The sequence below is a fragment of the Passer montanus genome, unplaced genomic scaffold (assembly GCF_014805655.1).
Source record: "Passer montanus isolate IOZ18808 unplaced genomic scaffold, ASM1480565v1 scaffold20, whole genome shotgun sequence".
In the NCBI taxonomy this organism is placed as follows: Eukaryota; Metazoa; Chordata; class Aves; order Passeriformes; family Passeridae; genus Passer; species Passer montanus.
This window is the reverse complement of record NW_024366592.1, coordinates 181,538-193,348: the sequence shown is the minus strand read 5'-3', so window position 1 is coordinate 193,348 and position 11,811 is coordinate 181,538. Positions and strand designations below refer to the sequence as shown.

The window sequence follows — 11,811 nt, the reverse complement described above, 5'->3', positions numbered from 1 at the left end:
TGTCTCCATATAGTTGATGTTCATTAATTTTATATGAACCAATGTGCTGAGAGGTGTGATTTGTCATTTAAAGTGAGAACTGTTTCCTCTAGCAAGAAATCATCACTTACCCAGTACCTTTTCCAGTCCATTTGGATCTGGTAGTTTGATTCCTGAGTTGTCCTGGCATTAGACTAACAAAACATCAAATGTCTATAGAGATTCTAATCTACAGAAATAGTTAGATGTAGTGAGAGAGACATCTTGAGATAATTGCAGGTTCCTAAAGGATCATTGTGATTTGTCTACTGTGTTACTCAAATATATAAATGTCTGAGAGTGGTCACTTGAAAATTCTCGTGTTCAGAAGTTCCTGAGTTGAATTTTAGCTTGCTTCTCCATACTGATTTTATTAGGTGGCTGATTTAATGCATCTTAATTAAGTTTCACCCCCTATATATGCAGAAGTAGTTTTTCAGGTTGGCATTTTATTAGTAATTGATAAACATCATATTATATTATTTGACTTACAAATTTCAAATCAGAGCTTCATAATTAAAACTTCAAAACACCTGTTAATATGCTTTAGTTGTAATAAGAATTTGCTGCAGAAGTTATGAATGAATTGATGGCAAAAAATGGAAATAATAAATATTGTGGGAATGTTAAAGACCAGACTGCAGTATTTGAATGGTCTGCTGTCTTGATCAAGTATTGCACAGGAAGAAAAATGACAGCTGCTTGAGCAATTTCTTATCTTCTTGCCTCTTGAGACAAATGCAGTGCTGGCTGTAGACTTTTGCCTTAAGGCAGAAATCATCTCTAACTGAATTGGGAACTGACTACTGTAATGTATTTCTCCAGAGGGTATGTGACCCAGAAATGTATCCAAAGTTGATGGCATTTTCTGAAAATGCTGAGTATTGGCAGCTTTCCTTTCAAACTTTGGGTGGAGTATTGTTGGTGAAGTGAACGTGACGAAGGGCTGATACAGTCTTGCTTGTATTTCTGTTTCTTAGTTTGGTTTTAGTTAGAGAATGAAGTGTGCAACTTTGTGTGTTTTGTCTTTACAAGAAGAATGGGGGAAGGCAAAACCCTTATCTAAGAAGCCAAAATAACACAATTAACGTAATTAAGTATTTTCAGTTTGGAGTATATAAAGCTAAATACCTAAGAAGGATTTATATTTAGATATTTGTAAGTACCCAAAAGGCGAGATGTGTAACACATGTAACCAGGTTCTCTGCAAGTTCTCTTTTCTTGCAAGGACTAAATGATACGGATGTAAAACAAAATGCCATTTAATAGTGGACAATCTGTTTAAATAACCTGCAGATAATAATTTGACAAAAGCTGGCAGCTTTTCAGCACAAAACAATTTGTCTCTAAAAAAAAATGTCAGTATGTTCTTTCTGCTTCATGGTATTATTAGACCCTGGCTTTTTTTAAAGGTGTAAGTGGGTTATTAAATATTGGCCAATATACACTGTTACTGAAGCACTCTCATGTATAAATTCTTAACAGTTTAAGTACAGCTAATTTATGCATTTGCTTCCTCTTTTCATATCTGAAGGTAACACCTTTTTGTGAGAGAATGCATAATGAAAAAGGAGATGTTACTGCAGCTATATGTGATGAGACTACAATCTTCTGATACTTTTTAAAGATAATTTCTACTGTTACTTAATTGCTTTTTTTAAGATCTTGCCATTTTAAAGTGTTTTACTTTTCTGTCCTGTCTTATGTTTTTTATGTTCTTCTAAGTCTGAAAATCAGCCTTTTCTCATAAAGCTCGTTTTACTGGTGACACCCTTTTAACTTTCACATTCATGGTGCTGTAGAGATCTTATTTGTCTTAGCAGTTTTGATGTAGAATAATTCAGAATTAGAATCTGTAGCTTGCTTTCTCTTCTGGGTGGTCTTTTACATGTTCCCTCATTCATCCAGAGTGGCTTTTAGAACCAAATCTATTGAAAGTGTGTACCTCTAAAACAGTATTGCTGTTCTGAAGCTGCCTTGACTACAATATTGTCACTTGCTTTTTCATTGCAAAGATGACACTTTAGTTATTAACAAGCATGATAATCAAGTTCACAGGAGACATATAAGAGGGATAAGGAAGCTTACTGTCCATGAAATTTGCTGTAAGACTCTGTTACTTATGGAGGGCTTGGATTTTCATTTGGTGGGTTACTGATGTGATGATGTAATTTATTTGACTTAAGGAACTGCTGAATACTTGGAATTTGCATTATTAAGCATGAAGGAAGATACTTAAATCCATTTCCTCAAAATCATGTTGGGGTGAAGGTGCCTAGAAAATAGTAACACTTAAGAGTAATTTAAACAATTCATACACTTTTGAAAAATTGTGCCTGTTCTTCTCAGTCTGCTGAATGTTTTCTGCTGTAAATCCTGGAGAAATTTGTTGCATAAACCTGAGAGCAAAAATTTGTTGATTTTTCCCCCCCTTCTTTCCATCCTCCCTCCTTTCTTCCCTCAGATTTATTTATCAAATATTTATATGCTTGCATTACTGAGCACGTGCAGCACGAGCTGTGGTCCTACATTGGCACTTAGAGTGAGAGCACATTGCAGTGAGATGATTGCCTAATTGGCAGTGTCCAGCTGAGAAGGAGCAGGGGCAGGACAGGATGTACAGATGAGTGCTTACCAACATCAGCCCCAGGAGTGCAGCAAGTGCTAGCTCCAAGTGGGATTGGTACTTCATTTTGAAATAATGGATACAGGAGTATAGAAGCTGTTTTAAGTGAAGACAGCAAAAATAATAGCAATTATTTTGTAGTTTAAGTACTTTTAGTATAGAATTGATGGACTTTATTTTACACCCTAAATCAAAATGCAGTAATCTTTCTACAGTTCAAGAAACATTTACCTATAAAAATCCTTTCCTAAAGGAAAAGGTTCTTATAATGCCTGCTGCTTTTATAATGGTTGTAAAATCTCAGATGGGTGTTGTACTTTATTCAATATAAATTGAAGGTTAATATGTGACCCATGCAGCTTGTGCTTCTTAGGCAGAAAGTGTTTACTAATAGTCCAAGAACATGGAATGACAACTTGTACAGAGAAAGAAATGTGTAATAGTGTGGAGTTTTTCACCTGACTATTCAGCATTATTGAAACTCAAATGAGTGGATGTGGTTGCATTTTTGGAAATAGCTGTTTCATTCACAGGGAGTGTGTTTTGAGCAAACTTGAATTGTGCTTCTCTAGGAATAATTTCTCCCTCACAGTAAAAATGATGTTTGCAGTTCTCTGACAAGGTATTGCTGCTGACAGAAGGATAGATGATTTACTAATGACACTTCAGACCTATTTACATGCTTGAATGTGTTTGAATGCTTTCAGTGTGTTGAACACTAAGGATCTCTTATTGTTTTTTCCAGCAAGACCTCATGACTTCTTTGATGCACAAACACTGGATGCTATAAGACATCGAGCCATCTGTTTTAACCTCTCAGCACATATAGAAAGTTTAGGAAAAGGCCACAGTGTTGTATTTCATAGTACTGTAAGTATATATATGATGAATTCTGTTTGTTTACCTGTGTGTCTAAAAAATCCAATCTGTAAGAAATATATCTTTTAGTTCATCTGTGCATGTGTCACTCGAGATGGTGGGAGGTTGATTAGATCTGGAATTGCTTAGACCTCAGTTGTGGGAGAGCTGCTCTGGGGTTCCAGCCCCCTGCTGCTCTATTTTGGGGTGCTGGTTTGTGTTGGACATCAGCTTTGTTGATGAGACTTAGCCTAAAATCAGCTTTAAAAAGAAAAGATAGGCAAGAGGCTGTTGTGTGGACTGTTACACTGAGCTAACCTCAGGTACAAACACTTACTCGTTTTGCATCTCTTAAAGGCATTAGGATATGAGATTTGAAAGGTGACTGGCTAAATGGCATAATAAGTTTGTGTGGTCCACCTTCAGATGAAGAAAAAATGTGTAATTAACAGAGACATTAATTTGGAAGGTGGAAAATAGGAAGGTGAAATTGCCATGCTGTCTGAAAACAGACAAAAATGATGTGGCTTTATTGTTTTACTCAGCATAAGAATAATGTCAGCACAATGCAGTATATTTCAGGGCAGATATTCTAGTATAAAGAATTTCTGAGCTGTGGTACCTTTCATATTCTCTGAGAAGGCACATCCTTTCATTTACATGTACTTCTTTAACACAACCTTTTCTTTGTAGATATGGGGAGATTTAGAATGCAGTTATTAATAAAACCTTTTTGAAAAAATGGGCTTGCAACCCAATACACCTTTGACTTGATTGTGGTTTTTTTAATGCTTGCTTTTTTTTATTGAGTCAAATTCTTTGTATCGTAATTCTCTGAATTAATTAATTAAATATCTACTTAATCTAATTAAGTAGACATGCCAAGCATGTCTACTTAAACTGAGGAACGGATATTACACTGATTAAAAAATGTAACTTAGAGGTTGCCCTGTCATGCCACCCCCAATCTTTGAAGTGGTTTGAATTAATTCTCTGAAACATTTGAACACTAAACTGTTCGCTGGTTTTAGCTTTTTTTAGGTATTTCGGTTCAGTGGCCACATGTATTTTAACTAGTTACATAGTTTCAATAATTGAAACCTTGTAAGCAGTAAATGAATCCAGTGACACGCCTAGCAACTTACAGTGTGAAATTGTTTTCTTTTTCCAGAAGAGGTCAGCAAAACTCCATGTCTGATTTGAGACCACTTTGATGCATGTTTGCTTGCAATTTCCATTTTGTTTCTGGGCAGTGCAGGAAATGTAGAGAGTGTAGTAAGAATATTTCCAAATAAAGCTGTATTAAGTGGACATCTGCTGGCTGAATTGTGGTTTTCATTTAAAAACCTAAATGGATTTAAGTTCTTTGCAAAACAATTTTAAGTCTTCAGAGCTTATTTATTGCAGACACACAGCTTTCAAGGAGTATAACAGTTTGCTTTCTATGAATGTCTAGTAGGACATGAAGAATAACAACTTCTGAGAAAAAAATCTGTAACTTGGTTTTAACTATGATTTTGTAATTATTATAGGTAATAGCTAAAAGAAAAGAAGATTCTGGCAAAATAAAACTCTTGCTTCATTGGACACCAGAGGACATGTGAGTATATTGCTAGTGATGCATTTTAAATGGGGGAGGATTTACAGTGGGATCAATGAACTGTTACTAAATTATTTTGTGCCTGTGAATATTTGAGTTAAAGTTAATATTTTAAAAACATTTTTCGGAAAGTAAGAAGTTTAGCAATTATTAAGCAATGGGTTTACTGATTTTTACTTTCACTTTCAAGTCTTTGGGCTCTAATACCAGTTCAGTTAAATTTGTATCTCTATTTTTAATGCATTTTGTCACAAGTTTCAATTCATCATGAGAGACAGAAGCTAAAATATTGTATAAAATAGGCAGGTTTTGATTCCTTTTAGGGCAGATGGTAATATTATATCTAATAGCATTCTGAAATTTTTCTTTTTAAAATGCATACAGATTATGTAATTCTACAGATAAAAACAGTTAATTTTATTTTAAGATAAGTATTAAGAAGTATGCAACACTGGGAACATGAAAAATAAAAGAGTAATTTTTTTTTTTAATGCGGAGTTGAATGATTTTTTGCTCATGCAGGTGAATTCAATATTAGAATCTCTGTATTCAAGAGAGGTTGTTCAGTAAAGTTAAGACATTCCCAAGGGAATTTAGGTTTGGTTGGTCAGGTCAGAAGAAAAATAAGTTTTATATTGCTGTTTGCTGCATCTTGTTTGGGTTAGATAGGTTAGATAGAGTGGGTATTTCAGGCACTGAATAATGTAGTTTTGAATTACTGAGTATTCAGTTCATCCTGATTATTCCATGTAAGCAGAGGAGATGCCAAGGTGCCCTGGCACACACCATCAGTCTGTGTTACTGTCAGGGCACTCACACTTCAGAAAGTGAAATGCTCTCAGGCTGGTTCCTTTCCACTGCCCTGAGCTGCTCATCAGTCTTCCCCATGGAGCTGGGAGTAGTGATTTAGCTTCTGGACTGAGCAGAACTTCAGCTTCTACACTGAATCCTCTTGAGAAACTGCCCAAGTTCTCCAGGGTGTCCATATGCTCAGGGTTTTGGTCAGCAAAAGTAAATACAAGTCTTGAAGTCATTTCCTCTACAAGAGGGAAATAACTTTTAGTGGGCTGGGAGGTTCAGGGTTGTTTTATTTGTTTTGGTTTTTGTTAAGACCAGGATTTTTGGTGCCAATAAATCAGCTTATTGACTTGTTGTCTTTCTGTATATTTCAAATCTCTGCATGTGAAAAATTTTCTTTTTTGCTGTTTGTATCTTGAGCATACAGTTGCTACTGAAAATGTCTTCCCAATGTTGGTTGTCCAAAAACTGATTTTTGGCTTTATTTAAAATACTTTTGTGATGTTTTTCCACCTTTCATGATCCATGAGATTTAGTGAATAAATGGATTGCCTGTTGGGTTCTCCCTCCCCTTCTGCCCTGTTGCTTTAAATTTTTTTGTTCCTTCTTCATCTGAAAGGTTGAATTGGAGAAACTCCTTTTCTTGCTGTGGTAGGGGTTCTGGGTTTCATTTCATGTTTTGAATAGCTTACCCAAAAAAATGAATTTGAGTTGCAGCTAACTTTTCATGCAAAGTGAAATATTTGCAAAATACAGATTCAGTGAAATAATTTGCAAAAGTCTATGGAATTTGGCTTTGCAGAAGAAGAGCCATTCTATTTAGTTTTAAGCAGCTAACTTTTCATGCAAAGTGAAATATTTGCAAATGCAGATTCAGTGAAATAATTTGCAAAAGCCTGTGAAATTTGGCTTTGTAGAGGAAGAGCCATTACATTTAGTTTTAGATGTTGGGCTTCTCAATTTGAAACCTGTTTCAAAGACTTAGACACCTTAATTACGAACTCCTCCCCCAACCTGAAGTTAATCTTTGGCTTCTAGGACATGTAGAAAATTTTTAAAACCCCACCAAAACCCCAAAGAGGATAATCAAACAATTAACTTCAGCAAAGTTGGAGCATTTTGTCTTTGAAACTTTTGAGCTTGGAGCAAGCAAATTAGTGTAACTTAAAGCTCAGTGCCTGCAGTGTATCCTCTCCTTTAATGGAACAGAATTAAGGAATTTCAGCCTAGTAAAATAAATTATTTTCAAAGGTCTGGTTGTTTTTTGTGTTACCTATTTCCACAATAATTGTTGCTGTGGAGAATGTAGTGCCATTGTCATTGTACACTTGGAATATACTTCTGGAATAATGTAAATTGTCTTCAGTGTCTTTTCAAACTGGGAACCTGAAAAATTTCAAAGTATAGTGTCTAAAGATTGGCTGTCTAAAGGATGTCTAATGTCTTTCCTCACTCTGGTGAAGATGCTTTTTAACCAGGGAAATGTGAAATTTGCTTCATGTGTACTAGTTTATCACATAATGTTCTGGTAAGAAAAACAGTTGATCTTTTTTGAATATTTTTATTTTATTTATTTATTCATAGTCTGCCTGATGTGTGGGTAAATGAAAGTGAGCGACATCAGTTAAAAACTAAAGTAGTTCATTTATCAAAACTACCAAAAGATACTGCCTTGCTTCTGGACCCAAACATTTACAGGTAACATCTTCATTTTGCAACTTTCTTTACTTGAATGTAATCTTAAGCCTCACTTAACTTTTTGACGTTGGAAAATCAGGATTGCTAATGTATTATACACCAGATCAAGGAGCCTTGGTACTGTAAACGTCCAGGAGTTAAGTTCTGAGGTCTTAAGTTATTTCAGAATTACTTCTTGAACTAAACTCTAGTGACTGAGAAACGGGGAATGTGTGTATTTACCAAGTGTATTTTACTTTTTTGTGCTTGGTGTACAGAAATTCTAGTAAAGGAGGTACATACAGTGGAATCCTGAAAGATCACTTCTGTTAAGATCACATACTGGTTTGTATACCAATTTTTTTAAAGTCCAAATTTATCTTTCCATATTATATTCAGCTGTAATACATGCAGTATTACCTTGAAACTTGTACTTGTGTTCAAGTACTGTTATTTTTTATTACAAGATTCTTTATAGGGGGACAAAAGGGAACAATCCATGTTACTTGTCTTTAAGCTACTTTCACATTTCTGTTTTTAGGCCCTCAGATTGGCTTCTAATCCATCTGGTTTCTAATAATTTCCTGATTCTCCCCCCACCCCTTTGTTACTGCTGTCCCATGATTGTCAGTACCCACAGTTCTGTGTGTACAGTTTTTAAAGGTAATCTGAAATGCTTAATTCATTCTGAAATTTTGGGCATCCATAGATCCATATGTGATTGTATTAAAAATCCACGAAAATGGCTTTTGGAAAGAAAGTTTATCATAACAGAAGTTCAGTGTTCCGATGTTTCTTCCTTAACATCCAGTAACCAAGAGTCTCAAGGAGTAAATAAACCCTGATCTGAGGTCTTTCAATGCAATAAGCCTTTCAGTTCACCTTTAATACTCAGTGTATTTCACTAATCAAATTAATGAAAACTTGCTTTATTATATGAAAACAAATCCTACTGTATTTGCTATCTTTGTAAATGTGTTTTAAGTACTTAGCTTAGCCTATGAATCATTGCTGTTAATGGTAAAATCATAAAAATGTTATGGTGAGATTGGATTGTGTGTTTTAAAACTGTTTAACACAGTGACTTTTATAATCTAATTGAGGTGTTAATAATTTTATATTGATTACCTTTGCTAAGCTCGATAGATTAGTTTGCTTTGAAAAGAAAAGAATAACCTTTTAAAATAAAAATATAATGATCTCTGGATTAAGCCCCTGGAGAAAAATTAGCAAACCTTTCTATCTCTCCCAAATAAAATTAAGGTCCCCACATGTAATGTTGTACTCTATTTTTAGCAGTATGGATCAGTCTGTGATTCAAATGAGCTTTTGGGACCAGCTGAGGGAGCTTAATGATGTACGTTTTAAAACCAAGTCTTCAGAACCAGACTTTAAAAACCAAAATCTCTTTTCAAGAGGAAAGGGTAGTTAAAGAAATTCAATGGCAGTTATTAATGTCATGCTAAAATCTCATGCTTTAATAGAAAGTCTGAAATAATTATCTGGAATGTGCACTTTTGTGAGATCATCTGAAATGGCTCTTGGTTTTAATCAAATGGAAGTAGATTTGCATAGTCACTATTTCATAGTGCATTCAGCTGACCGATGTATACATCACAGGGTCTTAATATAAAGCTGTACCATCTTCTTTTACAGAACAATGCCCCAGAAGAGGTTGAAGAGGTAAAAACCAAGCAAGTGGGGACACCTGCAGTCTTAGTCACTGACAATGGATTTAGAAATAAAGTTGCACATTAGTCAAATCCCATCTTTTTTTTTTTTCCTTTTTTTTTTCTTTTGGTTTCTTTTGGTTTTTTTTTTTGTTTTTGTTTTTTTTTTTAGAGAAATATTTATGCTTAGTGTAAACATTCTGTGAATGAAGTTGATGCTTCCGTGGAATATATTAATATATTACTGTATATCCACATTTTCATGGAATGGTACAGTGGGAGACTGAGCAAACACTCTTCTGGCAACTTAGTGGAACAACTAAAAGGCTTTGCATGCTTGCTTCTTTAAGCTGCTTTTTTCTTTAGTGAATACAGTAGTCTATATTTGATGAAAAGAAAAAGTAACCATCACCATTTCCTCCCGATTCCCAGGAGAACTGTTACCAAGCTATTGGGCTTCCTGTCAGTGTTAACTAAACCTAACACATGCCAGACAATAGAACAGCTACCAAGGGATTATCCTGTTGCCCCTTGAGTATGGTGGATAGTAATCATTCGTCATTTGTGATCTTGTGTCCTTTTGCAGATCCCTAAAATATGTTGGATTATGGTGTTGAAACAAATGTTGATGGAATGCTTGTCTTTTCCAGTCAGCTCTGAATACATATAGTACGGTGGCAGGATGTTCAGAGTGTTGCAGTCTGTCTGACCCCTTTGCAGGAGTAGTGTAGTGTGTTCATCAGCTCTGCTTTGGTGTGATCCGTATCGATGGACGGGTTTGGGAAACCTCGGTGTAAGCAGTCAGTGTTACTGGTGATTTATTTTGCTTTTTTGACCCTCTAGGATCCCCATTCACTTGTAAAGTATACTTTATTTGGCCTAATGTTTTCTAGATGTAAAGAAAATGGTATTTTTTAAAAAAAATTAATCTAGAAATTCAATCCTTTATGCACCAAAGTTGGCTTTGAAAAGGAAAGTAAAATCATTTTCTTGCTTAATAAGCAAGGAGCCGTGGATTTTTTTTAACTGACAAATAGAGATGCGTCTAACCTGTTAGTCTTTGTATGGAGACAAAAATGTTGCATATAGATAATAGGACATTGCTTGTAAATATTTCAGCAGATTTGTAATATATTTTTATATTATGAAATGTACTGTAGATGTTTTTCTAGAGGCATGAAAGTTAAAATGTATATATTACGGTAGAAATAATATTGAAGGATATTGTAATTCACTAGTGCTGCCAGAAGAATTGTTTAAAAAAAGCACCTTCCTTAACAGTAAAAAAACCTTCTTTTACATACCTAAGGGACTATATACTACTGTTAGTATCTGTTGTAAGAACAAAAATACATTGAACATCCTTCCCAGAAATCTTAGAGGGATGAATAGTACCCATAATTAATTCATGGCACTCCTTTCTAATAGTGAACACAGAATTAGTTTTTTCCTTGCTGTCGGAAGGAACTAATATGTAAAATTTGTATGGATATATGCAGTCAAACTGCAGAGTTAGTCCTCCTTATTGGGGAGGAATTTACTACAGTGAAACTAATAACCAGCAGTTTTTACACTAAATTTTTATTAAATAGAGTAAGACTTAAAGTAACCCTTTGGTTGCAGAAGTGAGCATATCCTAATGTAATACAAATGCGTTCTGCATTGGTACTGACACGAGTCTTGCTTAGCTCCAGTGGGTTAAAAATGTTACTTATATACACAAAAAAATAATCCTATCAACGAGATGAAGTGCAGATTAAAAGCACCACTAATATAAGATGTTCTGGAATGGTTGTTTAATAAGGGTATTATTCATAAAATCTGTAGTGACGTGACTTTATTTTTGGAAGAAATGCAGTGTTTTGGTTTGTTATTTTTTTGCTTGAGCACTTCACCTACTGCTTTTTCTGTACCTATAAAGTAATCCGTAATCTTTGTTTCTTTTTTTTTGAATTTGTTATAAAATTGCCAAATAGAAGTGTTTCAGATATAGTTTGTATTTGTATTTTTTTAATTTTATTGCTTCATGAGTTTCTTGTAAGTCATTTATAATTGACAGATGATTGTAGACCTTGCCTGAGTATTTTTTCTAATAAAACAAAGCAAACAAATCTCATAAGCCTCAAAATTGTGCAATTTCGATGGAGTTTTCAAAAACAATTATAAAAATGGTGCTGTTTCCTCTGTTGTAACTTGTAACACACACCTTTACAGAAGGGGGAATTAATGCATTCAAGTGATGTGGCGTTCATGTAAAATGTGACTTCTCCTGGGTTTGAGAAAACTGTTACCTGGTGTTCTCATGGCAGAGTTTCTGCCTTGGAAGGAAAAATCAGTTTGAATAACAAACATTGTGAAGAAATGGATACACTGGAGTTAATTAAACTTTCCATAATAGTCAAAAGGTAAGTGGACATTTGGCTGGTGTTTACTTGTAGCTATAGAAGTGAGTTGCTAAAACTATTTATGCTTGAAAGCTACTTGCATTCTACAGATTTTGGAATTACTTGGTGGTATTTTGTTTCAAATGCCAGTCTGTTGTCTAAAGCTCTGCTGCAGTTTTT

At 34.6% G+C, this 11,811-nt stretch overlaps 1 protein-coding gene across 1 annotated transcript in view; it reads left to right on the top strand.

Annotated features, from left to right (window-relative positions):
- AEBP2 (AE binding protein 2) overlaps window positions 1–11,363 on the top strand; it is a 41,157-nt gene extending 29,794 nt beyond the window's left edge. The window contains exons 6-9 of the mRNA XM_039708264.1: window positions 3,390–3,514; window positions 5,035–5,102; window positions 7,485–7,598; window positions 9,234–11,363. Of these exons, the coding sequence (XP_039564198.1) occupies window positions 3,390–3,514; window positions 5,035–5,102; window positions 7,485–7,598; window positions 9,234–9,264 (338 nt within the window). The 3' untranslated portion in view covers window positions 9,265–11,363. The remainder of the gene's footprint in view (window positions 1–3,389; window positions 3,515–5,034; window positions 5,103–7,484; window positions 7,599–9,233) is intronic.
- Window positions 11,364–11,811: the final 448 nt, after the last annotated feature.